Here is a 22,627-nt window from a genome sequence, read left to right as displayed (position 1 = left end):
AGAACAAAAACACATTTTCTTAATTAGCAAAGTACAAATACTTATTTATTGTTTTATTATCTTAAACGAAACTATTTTGTTCAATCCGAGTTATCTACACACAATACATAGTCAGTCACACAACAGTTTTTTTATGGTCTTGTGATTAGTTCAACTGTTTATGTCATAAAAACTAACAAGACAATGACAACAACTTTTGATAAACTTTCAAACAATAAGTAAACAAATAATTTCAACACCAAAAAAATAAACAATATACAATGTAAGTTGAAAAAGGAAAAAAATAGAAACTACTACCAGATTCTTGCCTACATTGAAGGTTGTTGCCCTTTTACCCGTCTGTGCACTTTCGAGTAGTTATTCTTTGTAAACTTTTGTTACTATATATTTATAATTGTTTTTCTTCGTAGATATTGTGGTTCATTTTTATAATATGGCCAAATGATCTTTCCAAAGGTACTACTAATAAAGTGTAGTCGGCAGTAAGATTCACAATCAAAAGCAACCAAAGGCCAGGAAGTAGGAGTAAGATTCTAGGGCAGCTGATCCAATAAGTTTGAAGAAAAAAAAAAGAGTTAAGTAGATACGTATGATACTTGAGAGTTTTGGGTTTGGAATTTTTACGTGAACGATCAGTGCGGTAGAATGTAAATATAGGATCTTTCTGAGTCTATCTAACCTTTTTCTTAATCTTTTTACATATTAACTTCGAAACCAGTCTAGAACAGAAACAATTTCAAACGTTGGCTTTAGTTCTTTATTAGTACAAGCAAAATGAATTGAGTTAACTGAAAACCCTGTTTATTAGTAAAAACTCATCAATGGATGTTAGATTGATGTAATCCAACTCATCATTGAACCCTTTGGATGAAATTCTACCCGCCAGCATAAAAGGCCATGGAATCACTGAAGAATTTTGCAAAGGTGTAAGTAACACACAATGAGTGAAGAAGAAATCACAGCTTCCATTATACTTTTTACAGATACCACTAATAATAGAACAGACATGACTTGCATAAAAAGAAGGCTCCTTTTACCATAAACCACACACACGGATCTGATCAGAAGAAGAGCCACCAGATTTTGACTTTAGCCCGTACACACACACACACACACACAAAGAACAGAGAAGAGGACCCCGTCGACACACACACACACAGAGATCTGCTCAAATGGAAGACACAGTAAGCAGAGGTCAGATGAGGAGCCATTTTTGCGTGCACACACACACGCAGGGGTGATTTCGTACACACACACACACAGAAATAAGAGCACCCCGTACACACAGACACAAAAAGAGTTCTGCAAAAAATGGAGGCCATATCTGAGTTGAGGAAGCTGGTTCGACTGCACTCCAAATCGCCACCCAAAACCCTATTTCTTCTCCTCCGCAGAGAACAAATGAGTCGGCAACAGAAATGAAGCCACAAATCGAGACCTGGGGTTGGGAAAAGGGGATAACCAGGGGTGATTTCGTCCAATTTCCTCCCCTCCACAGCCTGATTAAATTTGGGGAACCCAAGAGGAGCCCAAATTTTGAACCGGAGAAACCCTAGTACGCGTGAAAACGAAGAGGGGGTAAAAATGAAGACCCCTGAATTTTTCATTCCCAAACACCGGCTTACCAGTCTTTTACCCCCTCTTATATTTCCCCCCCTCTTTTAACTGCACCCAAACAGGGCCTAAAGCATTTGAGTGGATATCTTGTACGAGAGGGCGAGAGGGGATATGACGGTTAACCAATGCGGCTAATGGGTATGGTTTGGATTTATTCGATTTTTGAAGGGTTACGACTTTTGCGTATGAAAATGATAAACCGCGAGATAGAATTTGGTATGATTTTAATTTCTAGGCTAACCTGAATCCCAAAGAATGATCAATTTCGATTATAAGTTTAATTACTTCAAAAATTCAAATATGATATATATCGTATGGACGTACTCAAATATAGATGAGTGTTGTAGTATTTTAGATTCTCCGATTCTATAATTAATCTCAGTGTATATCTGAATTTTGGATTCTTCAACTTTAGAACCTAACCAATCTGTGGTTAATTTATCATTCTCCCTTTAATTGGCAACGAATTTACATTTCGGTATGTCTCGAAAACATTTTTCTAGACAATATGCACTAATAGAGACCGAAGCGCGTGCCTAGGGTGTAATGTGTGCTTCTCCATTCTTGTTTTCTCATTGTTATACCTTTTTTGGGTTTTAGATTGGATGCTTTGGCTTTTCTCATTGTATTCTGATGAAATCTTTGTTAAGTGCTACAGTACGTGGTTTTGGTATGGAATTTCCAAGTTCAAAAAATAAAAATAAAAAATGATTACCCATATCTATTCATTTTGTTTTTTAATTTTTTTGGGTAATGATGGGCTTCTAATGCTAGGGCCAGCGCCCAGCGGGATGTGATAGATGGGAACGGGACTCGTGCCTACGGCTGCAAACGAGCTGAGCCGAGCCGAGCTTTACGGTGTTCAAGCTTGTTTATTAAGTTTTTAACGAACACGAGCTTGAGCTCGGTGAAAACTTAACGAGTCGAGCTCGAGCCGAGCAGGTTTTGGCTTGACTCGAGCTCGAGCTTGTTCACGATCCTTAACGAACCAACGAAAAATGTATATATATCCTCGCATAGGCCTAATACAACCAAAAATATTTTGATTGTGAAGATATATATCTTTCATTTTCCTATGGAGCGGGGTGTATTGATGTGTGTGTGCTCTCGCTTCCCTTGTTTAACTAGACAGTGAAAACGGAAAAAACAAATTATGAAATAACAATAAAAATCCTAAACTTAAGTATATATATCCCGGCTCGCGAGCCGACTCGAGCCAAGCTTATCCTAGCTCGAGCTCCGCTCGTTTACAAAACGAGCTGAAAAAATCGGCTCGAGCTCGTTCATTTAACTTCCGAGCCGAGCTTGAACGAGCCACTAACGAGCCGAGTTGTTCGTTTGCAGCCCTACTTGTGCCATTCTCTGTAACGACCCGGATTTTTACTCTATTTTTTTTAAATACAAATTTAAAATGTTAAATTCTAATTCAATAATTAGTTAGATTAATTAACTAAAATACATTATTATGTGTATATTGATATTACAAACAAAATCGTATACGAAAATTTTTATACTTTAAATATGCACACATTTATATTAATCCCTTATTCTTTCTAACTAAACCCTAAAAACCCTAACTAAAATCCTATCCAAACCAAACCCATACTTATCCCACGTTTCCACACTCCATTCCCACGTCCCTACAACAACCAATCCCTCCCCCATTCCCCATCTATTCGGCTGAGATAGTGGAGAGAGGGAAATAATTTCTCTTCCTTCTCCTGTATTACTTTCTCCCATTAATTTCCATTCCCCATTTTTTTTGTTCCACTACGAGAGAGAGAGAGCATTTATAACTCCCTCCCTTTTCTTTTCTTTTTTGTCCGAGAGAGACAGAAAGAAGAAGAAAGCAAAAGAAAGAATAAGAAGGAAGAAAAGTACTACCGTTGCGGCCACCAGCCCCGCTTACGAATCCACCATTTTCATCCGTCCTAGCTAGAACTCCAAGGATTAAGGTAGATTTTTCATTACCTTTAACTCTAAGTATATTATGTGATTATTATGTGTTAGAGTGGCTTTATACGAACCCAATCGAAAAACATAGATTTTAGGATCGAACGTTGAAACCCATATGCATACTCGATGTCCGGGCCGCCAAATCAAAACTAGCGCCCGCCACATGGGACCTCACGGCCGCGAGCCTCCTCCCTGGGACAGAACACGTTTTTAACTTGGATTTGATTAGTAATCTTTAATGACTTGCATTACTACTGTTAACATTTATTTACTATTTTCTATTACGGGTACTAGATTAGTTTGTATGATAGTAACATAAAAATATGTTATTATATGAAGTTAATGCATGTACAAAATTGTTTGGGTGAATTTTTTTAAGTAATGAGTTTACAGTACTATATTGTTTTGAAAGCACATGGATACAAGACTTAAGAAGTTAACGACACTTGAAAAATTATGAAAATATATAGTTGAAAGAATAAAGTAACAGTTAGAAGAATTTAGGTAAAATAAAGAATTTAATCTAAATAACACTATATATGTAGTTTAGTCAGTTCAGTAGCGGAGTAACTTGTTAACGTTAGTTCAGTAGCGGAGTAACTTGTTAACTTCCATTTTGTAAAAAGAAATGTTAACAGGAATATAAGTTTTCGTCACATGCATACTAAACAAAAAAAAATATAAAAATAATAATAAGGTTTTATAAGTAAAAGAAATATTAATTTCACTAATATTAAGTTGTGTGTTTTAGATTATACTGTAATCGACTACATCGGTAATATTATTTGAAGAAGCCTAAAAGTACTAGAACTACTAAAGTATCCCTACGGCTTACGAAATAACTTTTCAATCCTCAAGTATTATAGTTTACTATAATGAACTTATGTGCAAAATCCTAATGAAACCCAAAAGTCACAAGGACAAATTTGAATACTTTATGTGAAATATTCTTGGGTCTTTTGAACTGTTGATAATGTATTGCTTCAGTGACTCTTTATGATCTGTTGTTATTATTGATCCACTTGCAAATACTTTGGTGTTGAAGCATATTGAAATTTGTTGTGAAGTTAGTTTGGACTTAAGCTCATTGGATATGGGTGTACGGTGGTTCAATTATCCTGTGTAGGTGGTGATATTATGATATGTTTACTCGTCATTTGAAATAATTGCATTGTCGATTGAACTGAGAACGTGGAAAGGACATTAGAGACATTGGAGGAGTTGTGGACTTAGAGAACTTATGTAGACGTTGTTTTAGTTAGCGGAAAAAGGAAACATATGAAAGGTGGTGGGCTTAGCAGGACCTTAGGGGTAGCCTGACAGGACCTCGTGTGATCGGGGGCAGCCTGGTAGGACCTTGAGGGCAGCCTGAAAGACCAGGTGTGGTTAGGGTGGCCAAGCAGGACCTTAGGGGTAGCCTAGCAGGACTTCAGGTATTGAGGGTAGCCTAGCAGGACCTTGAGGGCAGCCTGATGGACCTAGAATTGTGGGGGTGACCAAGCAGGACCTCAGGGGTAGCCTGGCGAGACTTCAGGTATTGAGGGTAGCCTAGCAGGACCTTGAGGGCAGCCTGATGGACCTCGAATTGTGAGAGTAGCCTACTAGGACCTCGTGTTATGGAGGGTAGCCTAGCAGGACCTATAATGTATATCCAGTGAAATTCTGAGTTTGGAACGTGGTGAATACTGCGGTGTTGGAATGATTATAGAAGCTGAGATTCTAGAATTTACTTAAGTTGAGATAGTTATATAATGAAATAAGTTTTGTGCTATTCAATTCTTACCTCCTTTTATTATAAATGTGATTGTTTGTAGAGTAAGGGTTAATGGGTAAGATTTATCTACTGAGTTTCAAAACTCATTATAGTGCCGTTGGGCTAGCGTTTCATGCCAGGTAATCAAGAGACCGAAGAGCAGAATCCGCTGCAAGACGATCCGTACCAGAGTGAAGACCTCCCTGCTGAGGAAGGGGAGTTTGTTGAGTCTTGGAGGCCATACCCTTAAAAGCTCTGTTAATTTGACGTACTATTATTTAAATTTTCATAAGTGTTATCACATTTGTCAAACTCTATTTTATTTTGTTGATTTGTAAGACAATTAAGTAGGTTTGAATTTGGTATTTGTGGTTTCCGCTGCTAAACTCTATTTAATAAAATTTCATTTCTTATATATCAGTTTTATGAATTATTAAATTAGTTGAAAATGATTTAATTAACGTGTCCGAAAATCGGGGCGTTATATTCTCTCTCCATAATGTAGTAGCAGCATTTTTCCGTACTCTAATTTGGTGCAAATAAGTTTAAAAAATATGCACATTTAAGTATCTTTTGAGTCAAAAATTGCCTATTGGGGCGGAGGAATACCGTTTTTATGTCAACGTGGGGAAATAAAGCATGGAAAGGTACACATTTTGTTTGGGCCATAAGGGAGCCCAATAAACCCCTTGGCGGGCTTGGACTACGGGGACTACCTCCAATTCCATGTAGCTGAATGGACTTTTTAGCCCATTAAACACTTTTGGATCAAATAGTACTTTGGGAAAATGACGGCCAATAACGTGTTTTGATAATTAATATCCGGCAATGACATTTTCTCCTGCAAAATGGAAATTCCATTTTCCTGGTAAAAAAGAAAAACAACTCTGCTAGCACCCTAACCAAACACACACCCACACTCACTCAAGTCCCGCACATATTGGAGGTAGCGCGGGCGTGTATTTGAGTGTGTAAGTGAGTGTGGTAATATAATTATTGAAAGAATAAAGAGAGAGTCCTTTTGCCCGAGAAAAATCAGCTTAATTGTATATGTATATAGATGTTCGATCCAATCTTCCTATTAAGATAATTTTTCACAAGCCCACTCGGTTTTTTTTTTAAATCATTGATCGGCACGGGTTATCCGTGCATGCCCCATAGTGAGCCTCGCGTGTACGTATGTGCAACGTCGGTGTCCATAGCAATTTTGAAAAATAATTATGCTCATATATTTTGAGGAAAAGGTAGGGCTAAGAGCATCTCAAACTTTGATCCATTTTGAGACTCAAATTTAAAATTTGGGCAAAACTCAAAAAAAATCATCTTTAATTTTTGATCCAAATCCTTTCTCATTTTGAGTTTTACCTATTTCTTTTTTCAAATTTGAGACAACCCAAGTCTCTCCCTATTTTTTTTTCTCAATATTCCAACGGCTCTTTTCTCTTTTCAACGGGTCATTCCATGCCATTCTAAGATCATGGCATTGGCTTTCCCATGCTTAGATACATGCAACTCTCTCTCTCTCACATGGCTGCTGCCGCCAGAATGAGTTCCTACAGATGGAAAAGAAAGGAGGGTATATGGATCAGAGTTCTGTGGGTGGCGTTAACTGGTAAGTGGTAAACTGTTTGCGTGGTTGGCCATGGTTACGGAGGTGAGCCGAGTTCTTCTTTTTCTTCACAGCAGTCAATCACTGTCTACCCTAAATCAAATTTGTTCCCTTCTATATTATTTACATTGAATACTTAAAAAATAATATATTTGGATAAAAAATTATTTTGCCATTGAAATGAAGCTGATTCAAAATGAATTTTTACCCAAATTTTGATACGAGTAAAATTTTGGGTTAAGATTAGAGATGTTCTAAGCGGTACGGGTGTAGCAATGCCAAACGACATCTCAACCAGACCAATCACTCGCACGCACTCCTAACGAGAATTGAAGCTCTCCCTCGTGGAGGAGTGGCTGATATTTTTGTTCGATTGCATCTCCGAACGCTAACTGGCGAGAGAGATAGAGAGGGAGAGAACAGAGGATAGAGAGAGACAGAGAAACCATGCATTCTCGTTTCACATCCCTCACCCGATCCCTCAAATCCAACCCCCACCACCACCCCACCCTCCTCTCTCTCTCCACCCTCCTCTCTCCTCCCCACCCCTTCTCCTCTTCCTCCTCCTCCCCATCCACCCCCTCTCCTCCCCCCCACCATCATCCCCAAACCCTAGAATCCCTCCGCCACCGCCTCGCCGTCGAGTCCCCCACCCTCACCGACTTCATCCGCCTCCAATCCTCCGACGACTACTCCGTCGAGGTCGGCACCAGGAAGAACCCCCTTCCCAAGCCCAAATGGATGAAGGAGGCGGTCCCCGGCGGAGAGAAGTACACGCAGATCAAGAAGAAGTTGAGGGAGTTGAAGCTTCACACCGTGTGCGAAGAGGCTCGGTGCCCTAATTTGGGCGAGTGCTGGTCTGGCGGCGAGACTGGGACCGCCACCGCCACGATTATGATCCTTGGGGATACTTGCACCAGAGGTTGCAGGTGATTCGTTTGAATAGGAGTTCGTTTTTGGCGTATGTTGAAATTGATTTCCATTTCGTTGTTGTTTTTCGTGATGAATGGTATTCTCAATCGAAATTTATCATAAATCAGTGATCTTGTAAGCAAAAAGGTTAGTGGTGGCTCCATAAATGTGTCATGTAAATTTTGAAAAGCACAAAATTGTAGAAACGCAAACTATAAGTGTTTGTCATGTAGAGTTTTTAAAGCTCAACATTTCCAAAACTCGCACTAAATTTTTTTTTTCTTTTGGATGAAATCCAGTTACTATACACACAATAAATTTTGTACCTGAGGTTGCAGCTGATTCATTTTGATTATGAGTTCGTTTCGCGTAAATTGTTTTTGATTTGATTTCTTGGTTGTTTTTTTGTGATGAATGGTGGAATCGACTATTATATTAGCGAATGGTATTCGCAATCGAAACAAGCGATTTATTTTGTTCGTTTCATATGAATTTGGTAATTGCACACACCTACTTCGAATGCACAGGCGTTATTTCTGTTTAGTGATTTCGGCCTAAAAGATGTATGTGCACATACTTTCAAATGCAATTGTCGAGAAATGATTTATTGTGCAATTGTAGATTGCCCCCAACATCTTTGGAAATCGTTGGATATGAATCACATTATGATAAATCCAAGGGACAATAAGTCCAAGGAGTGGGCGTGTCGTCAGGAAGACAAAACATATAAAATCCTAGCTTCAGGGTTGACTCAAGCCCTCTTTGTACAATGCAATTTGTTGGGTAAAATACCCGGTCACCCACACAACGGAAGCGTAACGTAAAACAATCACACAAAAGAGACACAATATTACGTGGTTCCCCAAACTCGGGTACGTCCACGGAGAGAGAAAAACTTCCACTAATATTGAATGAGTACAATGAGATACAAAATACCCTACTCTAGCTCTCAAGCTCTTGATATTTTTATCTCTCCCACACTCACCAATATTCTCACACAATTTTGCTCTCTGCCCTTTTTTTTTTCCACTCACACAGCACACTTGACTTTTCTCTTGGTTCTCTGTTTTTTTTCCTCACTTATCACACACGGCTCAGTTAGCCTATTAATAGGCTTGACAAAAGCTGGCACACGCCTCTTCATCTGCCGAGATATATCTTGAACTAGCCACAAATGCTCCTTGGGACTTTCCAAGCATAGCCGGCTAATTAAAGAGAGGATTCTAGAGCCAAACAGCCAACCCATTTCACTGCTGCACCACCAAACCAATTAAAAAACAAACCAACCATAATTATTTCCTTTTTCTTTTTCAATATCACATGGGCAAAACCCAACACAATTTTCGTCCAACCCCAATGACGATCGGAACTTTTCAGGTTTTGCAACGTGAAGACGTCGCGGACTCCCCCTCCTCCAGATCCAAATGAACCGTCAAATGTAGCTGAGGCAATTGTGTCGTGGGGTTTGGACTACGTGGTGATTACTAGTGTTGACCGTGATGATTTACCCGATCAAGGAAGCGGTCATTTTACTGAGACAGTGCAGAAATTGAAGAAGTTGAAGCCAGAAATGCTTATTGAAGCCTTGGGTATGAATCATTGTTCTCCTACAATATGTGGTTTAATTTAACTTACCCGCCTCCAGGGAATGTTCAAAGTACGCATTTTCAGTTGTGACATCGATTCAGAAAGTATGTAGTAGTATTTGAGTCTGGCTTGCACGCTATATCGCTACATATAGACTGTTGGATCACTAAACCATTACCTTATGTTACGAAAACATGGGGGCTATAAGCTGAGAACTGGATTAATGCAGTAGCTTTTAAGTTTAGCAAGGTACTTTTGCATTTTTGGTCTATTTGATGCATTAAGAAAACATGACTGCTACTTTATATTGAAGTAAATATGAAAAAATGACAATAGTTCAGATGCATCATCGATTCACCCATATTCGTACATTTATTGCTTCGGTTTTAAATGCTGGTTTGATTATGACTGTGCAGTTCCTGATTTTCGAGGAGACCCCAGCTGTGTAGAAAAAGTTGCAAAATCAGGATTAGATGTTTTTGCTCATAACATTGAAACGGTAGAAGAGCTTCAGAATGCAGTAAGAGATCACCGTGCTAATTTTAAACAATCCATAGATGTTTTAATGATGGCCAAAGACCATGCTCCTGCCGGCACACTTACAAAAACTTCAATAATGTTGGGGTGTGGGGAAACACCTGAACAAGTGGTGAAAACAATGGAGAAGGTGAGGGCAGCAGGTGTAGATGTGATGACATTTGGTCAGTATATGAGACCATCAAAGCGCCACATGCCAGTATCTGAATACATAACGCCTGAGGCGTTTGAGAAGTATCGAACTCTTGGCATGGAAATGGTTTGTTCCTATCCTTTCAGTTTCGAGAATATATGATCTTGATATTTGGTCAAACTGGTCCTTGAAGGTTACTCGCTTGTGATGTTTGCTCTAGCAGTTTTAGCAGAAAAGTTTTTTTTTTTTTTTCCAGGCTATTACATTGTGTCGTTGGGATTTCCTACTCTGGTGACTAGTAGGATGTGCCTGGCTGGTAGGACAGCCGCCCTCCCTCACATTTTTCCACTCATATATATTTTTCAATAGATCAAACCACAAATTGTCTGAATGCTTACAGAAGGGATATATCTATGTGAAGTACTTAATGTTATTTATACCTTCTCTGGCTAAACAGCTAGTTGTGAGTGTCATTCTTCTTAAGCTGGACTCGGGACTAGCTATGACCATTATGCTACACCCATAAGTGCAAATACAAAACAAATCTTGTTTGTTGGAGATCCACTATTAGTTTAGTTTTTATTATACATGTGGCCAAGTGCTATAGGGTCGTGTCTTTAGACTTCTGTTGCTAGTTGGATCATATCTTTGATGTTCTGTGGGCCACAGGTTTCATTTGAGTGGATTTTCTCCTACTTTATTCTGAGTTTGTAAGCACAGTTTTGCCCTAGCGATTAAAAGTATTAGTTTCTCAGGTCCATTTTGCCTTGGGCATGGAAATTAGATGAACCGTGCACTTGGACATATACCAACACATGATACCATATGCCTAGTCTAGGTGTCATAGGCCATGTGCAATTTGCTAGAATAGTGATTCTGCATTTTGTCGAGAGGATGATAGTAAGAAGAAGACTTCATCTTTTGAAGAATCTCCATAAACACCATTCAAAACTCACTAAAGTTCAACTACATATGCTAGGATTTGTGCTCTAGAATAGGTAATTATGAAACTTTGACTAACTAGTGATTTTAGGCCGAATGCACAGTTCAATGTGTAGTGATTAGTTACTCAATCACACAATCTGGTTGTCATGACCCGATAGACCCATATTGCAGATCTTGTTTTAGTTATCTGAAACCTTCCAAAGTACCCTTGGCTAAAACCTACTAGTAAAATGTTGATAAATCCCTAACTTGATCACCCAAGCGTAAATAGGCCAAATATAAAGTGATAGCTTTGCTCGGTTTTCTTGTCTAGGAACTCGAGCAACACATGCAAAGGGAGCTGACTCATGTCCAGATTCTCACACTCAATTGCCTCTGAACTTTTTGTTGTTGTTCTTAGCCTTACCAAGTTACCATAATTAAGAGAGGAAGACATAAGAATGAGACTCTAAATGGAGTAATATATTCTGTAACTTGCAACATTATGCTTCCAAGCATATTTTCTTAGAGCCAACATATAGCGACCAAGCTCGAATATCATCTCATTTGGTACTCTTACCATTCATTTACAACTTAATAAGCACGCAGAAGAGTTGAGGATATTTATTTTGTTTTCCTACTTATTGCTACCATTTGTCATTTCTACATCTCCATTTCTAATGTATGGTTGAAATTTGGCAGGGATTCCGGTATGTGGCATCTGGTCCCATGGTCAGGTCCTCGTACAAGGCGGGTGAATTCTACATAAAATCCATGATAGATTCAGATCGTGCTGCATCCTCTTTGTAGAGTGGTGTCTCTTTCGTTGAAGTTCTACTGTAATTGCCCATTTCATACAATGTTGAAGCCCATTTCATAAGATGTTCTACATTGCTGCCGTTATTTCCTTGGAAAGAATTAAAATGCTAAAGCAGGGTCAGATATAGAACCTGTCTGAAGCAAATTGGCTGACTTGCGAATGTTGGGAGATCGAGACAAGAAGAGTATTCCAGAGAGATCCGCTCATTCTCTTGAGATCGCCTGATTTAGTGCTTAATCGTAATCTATACACTTGTATATCCAAGTTTATGAAGTTGTATGGTGCTGCGTTTCACCGGTCTCTTTATCTGGTTTATGACAGCAGTAACAATATTTTTCATTCTATTGTCAAGGATGGTGCATTGCATGTTGTCAATGTGTATCTTGAGCTCTTTCTTGGTTCTTTTTTGGTTTGTTTGTATCATGAACTTGCACTTCTGTGGAGCAAGTAATAAAATTCGTTAATGTATAAACAAATGTAAATCAGATTTCTCTTGGTCCTTTCGATTTTGATGCCCTGTTGAGTTGAACATTGCCGCTGTTGTTTATTGTGTTTGTTTTAGCAGCACACGGTGTTGTGTGGTTTTAGAAGTCGGGGCTTTTGGCTTCATTATGTCTTGCCTAGTCTTTTTTAAGTTGTTAAGAGCGTCTCCAATGGTGGGTGCCATTTTGTGGGCGCCAAAGCCAAATTTGGCATGCTACAGTGCTCTTGGCACCCTAATTTGGCCAAACTACTCCAATGGTGGGGGAGCCAAAATTTGGCACCTTTCCTTAACTATTTTCAACCACCTTTTTTTATAACTAATTTTTGAAATATCAATTAATTTTTTTTATATACTTCAACTATCGTCTAACCACGATTTTAGGGCTCTACCTAATTTTTTATCTATTGTCTAACCACCTTCTAACCACGATTTTAGGGCTCTACCTAATTTTTTATCTACGATTTTAGGGCTCTACCTAATTTTTTGTCTACCTCTCGTACCTACTTTTTTATCTACCTCATGTCCCTACCTAATTTTTTTTATCTATCCTTCCCTACCTAATTTGTTGAAACTCTATAAATAAACAATTCATTTGTTGAATAAACAACACACAAAACAATGAGCAAGTTAAAAAAATGCAATTCTAAGAGGAGATTTTGACTCTCTGTTAGATGACGATGATGATCGTAGAAGAAAATTTGTCACTTTGGTGGCATCGGAGTATGTATCAAGCCGTCAAAGCAAACATGGTGGCTCTTCAAGTGGTTACCGACACATCCCTCGATATATAGTCGGCGCGAATGAGCAACTAATGAGTGATTACTTTGTTGAAGAGCCAATCTTTAATGAGAGATTACTTTGTTTTGGAGATGCTCTAATGGGGAAGACTCCATGGCTCTCCTTCTGAAAGAGCATCTTTGCTGGTTAACAGGCAAAATGTCAACGCCATTACCAAAGCTATTTTTACCAGCTATCTACATAGACAAATCCCATATTTAACACTGCTCCATACTTTTTCCCCTTTTTCTTTTATGATGAAGGGTCTCTCGGGCTGTGTCCTGCCTAAATTTCTAGGTACTGCATGTAGTTCCTTATATCTCTTATATGAATTATATCAGGTGATTATCGAGTGTAACTTCTGAGGGCAGTCTAAAGGAGTGGCGAAGTGAAATCTAACCGATGGATTTCTTCAGCAGACAGTAATTGTGGTTGAAGATAGTGAAACCATGGTGCTGGATTTGAGCTAGAGAGTTGGTAACATTTAGAGTGATGGGAGCCGAGATCGTCTTTGTATTTGTGCGGAACTGGCGGATTTTGTTAGTGTGCTGTGATGGGGTTTGTATGGCGAACACAAATGGAGATTACTAATGAGTGACAATGGAAGTTTTAGCTTGTTTCCATCGAACATGAAGTAGAAAACTCTAGTGTGGGGTAGCTTCTTTGGCTGTGAAGCTATCAACCAAGAAACTTTCTTGTTACTCGCGATAGAGTGTTCGATATGCTAGTGTCCTTTCTCTGAATTAAGGGATGAGTAGGTCAATTTCAAGGCAAAATATTCATCAAATCAGGAAGATGTGATTGTGGGGTTACTGAATCTTGAACTCCTTTTTCTGACTTATTCACACTTCTGTAGCTTCTTTCTCAGGCTGCTTCTTGCCTTATAGCCAGCGTTGAAAACCACGAAACCAACCGGTGGTCCAGATACGGAATTACTTTTTAGAAATTTGTTAAGAAAGTTTTACTGACAGCCCTTCGGTTATTGTGAGCGCCTCACTATATGGTGGCACTACATTCTGGACACTTTTCCATTAAATTCTCATCTTGCGAAGTGTGATATTGTAACCAAAGATAATTGGAACTAATAAGCCTAAAATGAAGTGCATCTCGAGCTGCCTAGCAATCTCTAGCCTTGTACTGAATAGCATTGTTCTTAATTAGTACACAGAGAATGGATATCCTCCAACGAGACACAGTCAACCGGCCATTGATATTGGTCATCTGCAATGTGTCCCATAGCCGCCAAAATAAATTCTCCAATCCTTTTTAAAGAGATTGACTAATGGTTGTCCATAAGCTGTTGAAGATAAAATTTCGCAGATGTTTTTCCCCACTGAAACCAAACAGCTCATGACTAGAGTACTGTTTAGACGTTTTCTAGACAACTTCATTAAAGCAGGTGCTTGCTGTCGTTTGAAGATACTGACTGTTGCTACTTTCGGTGCTGATATGACCAAAAGTTGAAATGAACTCTCGGTGCTCTTCAAAAGTAGAAATGACCAAAAGTAGATACAACTTTTGACTATTGCTTTCATGATATTGATACTTTCATGATGTTGCTTCGGATATTATGACCAAAGTAATTGCTGTTGTCATGATGACTAGAAATAATTCTTCAGGCTATTGGACAAATGGGTCCTGAGCATCCTGGAAAGGTGATCCAGATGGATTTTTGTGGAATGTTGCTGTGGCCGATTTTTCTGAGGACTCATCATCCTTTTTTTGACTGGCTTGAGCTATTAGCTGCTGAGCTAACATTAGTAATTGTGAACACTTAGTTTTTGACTTGGATATTGAAGGTCCAGAAAAACTAGGCTAGTGACTAGAGTAGATGTTTTCTAGACAACTTCAAAATTCAAGCCACTGGAAAACTAGTTTTCGAAGCATTTATACACGAACCATATGCATTTGATTGATTCGACTTATCCAGGATGGCGTAAGAACAAAGTGCCCACTGAGATTATCTTTGTAGAAAAACATTCCTTATCCAAACGTAGCCTATAGTTTAAAGCCGATGACAACCAAACACTGTATAAGTGGTGTGTGGTTCTTCCAAAAAGCAACGATGTGCTATTCATTCACTTGCCGAGAATTGCCAGTTCTTTCCATTGATGATAGAAGAAGTACCTTTAACATCGAGTCAAATAATGGAAGAAAATAATGGGGAGCAAAACTGCAGTTTGCGACCCCAGACATCCTTTCTCTTCAAATTATGAGCGATGGACAGAAAAATTCAGATGGGTTATAATCTGCGAATCATGAAGGGAGAGTAAATGAACTTAAGAGATGATACTCTTCCAGTCTTCCTACAAGGCATTTCGACAATTCAACAGCTGTAGCAGGAGGAAAAATTGAAGGTTCTTGAGCGTATGGACGTTTTAATTCCAATTCCATCTCTTCAGATACAAGCATCAAGAAGCTTAGTGCACTAAAATGGGTTTCTGTGACATTTCGGCATTACTTATTTTGCAGTCAAATAAAAAATCTTGCCAAACACCATCATATGGATGGACAGCACGACGACAGTTCGCACAGTTACAAAATTTTCTTGTCTGCAAAGTGCAAACTTCCCCGCCAAACTTCACCATGTATATATAACACCTAAATTATAAAGAAGGTAGCTGATAATAAGGCTGTGTGTCTGAGGTCATTTACATCTATGTGTATTTTCCAACCTTGGGTTGGAACCCCCTCCCCTTCCCCCCTACTTGATTTACCCTATCAAGTTTCTAAATAAAATGTTACTTTTGCCGATTAAAAAAAATAAAATAAAACCATCGCTAACAAAGTCTGGCCAACAGTCAACTGTCAACGAGAATCCGAAACTTGACCCGCCTTTTAATGCTACCCATCCGGTCATACCCTATCCCAATCTTACTATGCATCAACTTCATTGCCAAATCGGCATTCCCCGCTTTCCTCAAGGCATTGATCAAAATAGTGCGAACTCTCCCTGGTATTTCTCTACCCCTATCAACAATTCCATCAGCCAACTTGCAAGCCTGCTCAATACGCCCAGCCTTGCACAACACATTGATCATATCTTCAGAAGCCGTTTCCAGAATGATCCCCATCGGCGCCAGCTCATCTATGATCTTACACGCCCTTGCTACTTTGCCAGAAAGACAAAGGCCAATAGAAAGAGCTCTAACAGAGGCAGCAGTAGGAGTAATGCCCTTATCAATCATCATATCCCACAACTTCAATGCCTCTTCGTTTCTATGCTCGTTGAATAATCCACTTATCAATATCGTGTATGTATACACAGTCTGATCACAACCTTCATCTTCCATCCTCTTAAAGAGGGCTAATGCTTCGTCAATCTTCCCACTCTTAGCTAAAGCATCAATAAGTGCATTATAGCAGTACGAATCCCGTGTGCATCCCTTTTCAACCATCTCTTCGAAAAGTTTCTCAGCTTCATCTACCCTCCCGGACTTACCAAGACCATCAATGAGACTTGAGTAGAAGACGGCGTTAATAGCCACATTGCTACCTTTGCAAAATTCAAAATACTCCATGGCCTCCTCCAACCTCCCACTTTTGCATAGACCATTGACAATTACCCCATAAGTAACTTCATCAGGTTCAAACCCATCACTTTTCATTCTCTTGAAAAGCCTTAAAGCCTCTTCCATGTTCCCACATTTGGCATATGAATCCATCAAAGAAGTGAATATCGCCACATTGGCTTTACAGCCTCTCCGAATCATATTTTCATAAACAAAATAGCCTTCTAAAGACTTCCCATCTTTACAAAGCCCTCCAATCACTAGACTATAAGCATGAGGTGGAATCTCCAATTCCTTTTCTTCCATATCTTGGTAGAGACTCAAACAAGCATCATAATCACCTTCCGAATAGCACGCCTGCATCAAAGTTAAATACGTAATCTTATCAGGTTCCACATTCCTCACTTCCATTTCTCTAAATTTCTCAATTGCCTTTTGGGTCTTCCCAGACTTACAATACCCCTTAATCATCGTGTTATAAGTCACAACATCCGGTCCAACTTTCCCACCTTCCATCGCCTCAAACACCCGCTCTGCAGATTCAATAAACATCGAATTCACCAACCCATTCATCAAGAAGTTATACGTGTACAAACTCGGCTCAATCCCATTCTCTTTCATTCGACGCCACACCCACAACAATTCCTCCACCATTCCAAGTCCCCCAAAACTCCTAATCAACGAATTTGCCGCGGATACATTCATCAACAAACCCGTATCCTTAAATCCACCAAACACACCTCTAATCCTATCCCATTCACCAGATACGGACAACACATCAATCAACACAACATAACATTCAATACTATGAGCATAACCCTTTTGCTTACCAGCCCAGTGAAAGAACCTGAAAGCCACATCGGATTCCTGGCGAAGTGGGTCCAACCGCAACACGAAGGCCACAAAGCTGGGAGGCAATTTGATCAGAAACTTGAGGCAATAAGAATCCAGATCTTGCTCCATGTTGGGTGAATTGTCCAAAAGGTTGAGAATTTGGTGGACCCAGGGGGAGGGGTGGAGGTTTTTGGGGTCTGTGATGAGATCAGAGACGTCACTGAAGGGTTGAATCCATTCTGGAAGTGGGACTGAATTGGTGAATACCCACCTGGGATTTGAGCTAAAATTTGCATTTCGGTATAGTATTGTGGGTTTTGGTGGTGTGTACACAGGAAAAGGGTACCTGCCGCCATGGACGTACGGACGGGAAGGTCGAGGGATTGAGGTGGAGAGAGATTTGGTTAGGGTTTTTCTCATTTGGGTTTTCGATTACTCTCTACTGATCAAGAGTAGATGGTGTCGTTGTCGAGCATTTGGATACTGGATTAGAAATTCCACATGCTATTAGTTACGATATATTTATAAAACTTTGCGACTACGTAGCAAAGCAAGGTCCCATGGTCTAGTGGTCAGGACATTGGACTCTGAATCCAGTAACCCGAGTTCAAGTCTCGGTGGGACCTTTATAACCCAAATATTTTTGTTACTTTGAAATTAATTTATGTTATTGAAGTTCTATTATGTTTTCCAATAAAGAAAGATCATCATTGTAATTTGTAACATTCTTTTTGGTCTTTTGATAATTTTATTTTAATCTGTGTGAGATTCTAGTCTTCACCCATGCAAACCTATTTTTTTGATCCTTTAATATTTATATTTTTGGGGAACTCTAAAATCTAGCCTTAACAGCAAGAGAGATTCCTTATTCTGGTCCTCTGTCATGCTCGTGCTATTGCGCTTTGTTGCCCGTAATGCTTCCCCGTGGTCTTTGACTGTTGCTCCTCTGCCACCAAGGGCCTTTGTAAGCGTAATCAGGGTTCTACCACACTCGTATTTGTCCTGCCGATCCCCATAATCCTCAATTAAACCATGACTGGTGAATAACTTATTTTTTTACCTGTGTTGATATATTATATTCTCTCCGTCCCAATTTATTTGTCTCATTTATTACTCTTAGAGCATTCACAATGTAATAATCAAAACTAAAAAGTTGTTAAAGTTAGCAATATTTGCTCAAAAAAGTGCTCACATTGTAATAACCAAACTTAGCAACTTCTTAGCAAATCATCAAATTTTGGCATTTGAATAATCAAAATTAGCAATCTTTTTGCCAATAATCAAATCTAATGGTCCCCACATTTTCTCAATCAAATACATTCATCATTACATAAAATCATTCTCTCTCTCTCTCTCTCAACAATGTTTCTAGAAAATTATTTTCAAAAACTGTTTTTTTTTTCAGAAACTAAAAAAACAGTATTTACAAAAAACTTTTTTTAAAAGTGTTTTTACACAAAAACTTAAAAAAAAAAAAAACAGTTTCTGATAGTTTTTCAAAAAAAAAAAGAAGTTTTTTTAAAACTGTTTTCTTTTTGAAAAAAACTATTTTCAAATTTTTTTTCACTAAACTATTTTCTTAAAAAACTGTTATTTTTTTCAAAAATAGTATTCAAATTATTGTCAAAAATTTTAGTTTTTCGAATTTTTTTTAGTTTAAAAAGGTGATGTGGCAAGTTTTGGTTATCCAATTTTGATTATTACATTGTGGACCTCTACATTGCTAACCTTAGCTTAGCAATGTCTTAAATGGATAATTAAAAGATGATGTGACAACTTTTGGTTATCCAATTTTGATTATTACATTGCGAATGCTCTTACATGTCCCAAAATGTTGGTCTAAGTTGACTACTTAAAATTCCTATAGTATTGGAGGAAGTGCCTTATCATTTGGGGAAAATTTCAAAATACCCTCAACCTTTAGTCTAAATTTTAATTAGATTTCTAACCCTTTAAAAAAATCAATTTTACTCCCAACGTTATCTTCCGTTAATCAAAACGCCCCCTTCCGTCCGAATGACTAACGGATTTTGTTAAAGGCTCCGTTAAATAGCGTCCCGATTGAATTTTGATGATCTGAGCCGCTCAATGTGTTCAGAATATGATTTTAAGGGTACCCTCAATGAATCAACAAAAAAACAAACCAAGAAGGGCTTCATCCGAACAATTTTTTATTAAACAGTTTAATAAAAACTGCTCAAATCAAGCCCTTTCAAAACTTCTTTTTTTTTCTGATTTTTTGTGAGTATCCTTAAAATCACGTTCTAAACACATTGAACAGCTCGAATCATCGAAATTCGATTGGTAAAAGGGAGGTGCGAACCGATCCGGATTTTGTTCTAGCCAGAACGTCCGAATTTTGCTTCGGTCCACACCTCTCCTTTTCCCCTACTTGATTTACCCTATCAAGTTTCTAAATAAAATGTTACTTTTACCGATTTTGAAAGTAAAATAAAATAAAATCGCTAACAGTCAACTGTCAACGAGAATCCGAAACTTGACCCGCCTTTTAATGCTACACATCCGGTCATACCCTATCCCATTCTTATTTTTTTTTTTTCACGGCCCATTCTTATTACTATGCATCAACTTCATTGCCAAATCGGCATTCCCCGCTTTCTTCGAGGCATTGATCAAAATAATGCGAACTCTCCCGGGTATTTCTCTACTCCTATCATTATCAACAATCCCATCGGCCAACTTGCAAGCGTGCTCAATACGCCCAGCCTTGCACAACACATTGATATGCCTCTTCGTTTCTATGCTCGTTGAATAATCCACTTATCAATATCGTGTATGTACACACAGTCTAATCACAACCTTCATCTTCCATCCTCTTAGAGAGGGCTAAGGCTTCATCAATCTTCCCACTCTTAGCTAAAGCATCGATAAGTGCATTATAGCAGTACGAATCCCGTGTGCATCCCTTTTCAACCATCTCTTCGAAAAATTTCTCAGCTTCATCTACCCTCCCGGACTTACCAAGATCATCAATGAGACTTGAGTAGGAGACGGCATTAATAGCCACATTGCTACCTTTGCAAAATTCAAAATACTCCATGGCCTCCTCCAACCTCCCACTTTTGCATATATAGACCATTGACAATTACCCCATAAGTAACTTCATCAGGTTCAAACCCATCACTTTTCATTCTCTTGAAAAGCCTTAAAGCCTCTTCCATGTTCCCACATTTGGCATATGAATCCATCAAAGAAGTGAATATCGCCACATTGGCTTTACAGCCTCTCCGAATCTCATAAACAAAATAGCCTTCTAAAGACTTCCCATCTTTACAAAGCCCTCCAATCACTAGATTATACGCATGAGGTGGAATCTCCAATTCCTTTTCTTCCATATCTTGGTAGATACTCAAACAAGAATCATAATCACCTTCTGAATAGCGCGCCTGCATCAAAGTTAAATACGTAATCTTATCAGGTTCCACATTCCTCACTTCCATTTCTCTAAATTTCTCGATTGCCTTTTGGGTCTTCCCAGACTTACAATACCCCTTAATCATCGTATTATAAGTCACAACATCCAGTCCAACTTTCCCACCTTCCATCACCTCAAACACCCGCTCTGCATATTCAATAAACATCGAATTCACCAACCCGTTCATCAAGAAGTTATACGTGTACAAACTTGGCTCAATCCCATTCTCTTTCATTCGACGCCACACCCACAACAATTCCTCCACCATTCCAAGTCCCCCAAAACTCCTAATCAACGAATTTGCCGCGGATACATTCATCAACAAACCCGTATCCTTAAATCCACCAAACACACCTCTAATCCTATCCAAATCACCAGATACGGACAACACATCAATCAACACAACATAACATTCAATACTATGAGCATAACCCTTTTGCTTACCAGCCCAGTGAAAGAACCTGAAAGCCACATCGGATTCCCTGCGAAGCACCTCGGACCGCAACACGAAGGCCACAAAGCTGGGAGGCAATTTGATCAGAAACTTGAGGCAATAAGAATCTAGATTTTGCTCCATGGTGGGTGAATTGTCCAAAAGGTTGAGAATTTGGCGGACCCATGGGGAGGGGTGGAGGTTTTTGGGGTCTGTGATGAGATCAGAGACGTCACTGAAGGGTTGAACCCATTCTGGAAGTGGGACTGAATTGGTGAATACCCACCTGGGATTTGAGCTGAAATTTGCATTTGGGTGTAATTTTGTGGGTTTTGGTGGTGTGTACACAGGAAAGGGGTACCTTCTGCCATGGACATACGGACGGAAAGGTCGAGGGATTGAGGTGGAGAGAGATTTGGTTAGGGTTTTTCTCATTAGGGTTTTGGATTACTCTCTACTGATCAAGTTCAGATGGTGTCACGGCAGAGCATTTGGATACTGGATTACGAATTCCACATGGTGTTAGTTAAGATATATTAAAAAGATATTGCGGTTCCATAGCAAAAATAAGGTCCCATGGTCTAGTGGTCAGGACATTGGACTCTGAATCCAGTAACCCGAGTTCAAGTCTCGGTGGGACCTATTCTACTTAAAGTTTTTGGTCCTTCGATACTATGGTTTTGAAGTTCTATTATGTTCGGATCAAAAAAAAACAGAAAAGGAAAGAAGTTCTAACATGTTTTTCCAACAAAGAAAGATCATCATTGTAATTTGTAACCTTCTTTTTGGTGTTTTGATAATTTTAATTTGTGTGAGATTCTAGCCTTCATTCATGCAAACCTATTTTTTTTGATCCTTTAATATTTATTACGACAATGAACGGCTAGAGATTGGTTCTGTATTGTGTTTTATACAACCGTTATGTGTGTAGCACTTTTGTCAGGAAAAAAGACATTTCCTTTTTATTTACTCTACCTTATTCATGATTTTATCAGAAGTACCTTAAAAAAAAATTCTGAAAACAAATTTCCTGCACCAAGGATGCAAGGGAGCTTTATGAATCATCATCTCATGCATGCTCCTATGCCTTTACGTCATTATTCAATAATACTTTTCGCTCTCACTCACACCCCCAATTATCATGGGAGTTTATAAATGTAACTGCGAATTTACTGCATGTAACTTGTTTTTGAGTAAATAATATTCAGACAAAAATGCCCTTACAAAAATAGACAAAAATATTCCTACTTTTATTACATACAATCACAAACATATAACCACATCTATAACATATACCCCATAA

At 38.8% G+C, this 22,627-nt stretch overlaps 2 protein-coding genes, 2 non-coding genes and 1 pseudogene across 4 annotated transcripts; 3 read left to right on the top strand and 2 right to left on the bottom strand.

Moving 5' to 3' along the window:
- The first annotated feature begins 7,207 nt into the window (after positions 1–7,207).
- LOC131329021 (lipoyl synthase 2, mitochondrial) lies at positions 7,208–12,371 on the top strand. Its single transcript, XM_058362044.1, has 4 exons — positions 7,208–7,864; positions 9,225–9,436; positions 9,851–10,230; positions 11,731–12,371. Exons 1-4 carry the CDS (start codon positions 7,383–7,385, stop codon positions 11,836–11,838), a joined length of 1,182 nt encoding a protein of 393 aa, XP_058218027.1. The 5' UTR covers positions 7,208–7,382; the 3' UTR covers positions 11,839–12,371.
- Positions 12,372–15,679: 3,308 nt separating this feature from the next.
- Positions 15,680–17,927, bottom strand: LOC131329020 (pentatricopeptide repeat-containing protein At1g03560, mitochondrial-like). The gene has a single exon (XM_058362043.1). The coding sequence runs from the start codon at positions 17,873–17,875 to the stop codon at positions 15,911–15,913; it is 1,965 nt and encodes a 654-aa protein (XP_058218026.1). The 5' UTR covers positions 17,876–17,927; the 3' UTR covers positions 15,680–15,910.
- Positions 17,928–18,009: 82 nt separating this feature from the next.
- On the top strand, positions 18,010–18,081 carry TRNAQ-CUG (transfer RNA glutamine (anticodon CUG)). Its single transcript has one exon. It is a non-coding gene; the product is annotated as a tRNA-Gln (tRNA).
- A 1,812-nt stretch (positions 18,082–19,893) lies between these two features.
- Positions 19,894–21,814, bottom strand: LOC131329019 (pentatricopeptide repeat-containing protein At1g03560, mitochondrial-like; annotated as a pseudogene).
- Positions 21,815–21,894: 80 nt separating this feature from the next.
- On the top strand, positions 21,895–21,966 carry TRNAQ-CUG (transfer RNA glutamine (anticodon CUG)). Its single transcript has one exon. It is a non-coding gene; the product is annotated as a tRNA-Gln (tRNA).
- Positions 21,967–22,627: the final 661 nt, after the last annotated feature.

This window comes from Rhododendron vialii, chromosome 6a (genome assembly GCF_030253575.1).
Source record: "Rhododendron vialii isolate Sample 1 chromosome 6a, ASM3025357v1".
NCBI classification, from domain to species: domain Eukaryota; kingdom Viridiplantae; phylum Streptophyta; class Magnoliopsida; order Ericales; family Ericaceae; genus Rhododendron; species Rhododendron vialii.
Note: the sequence above shows the minus strand (reverse complement) of the source record. Positions and strands in the feature narration are given on the sequence as shown.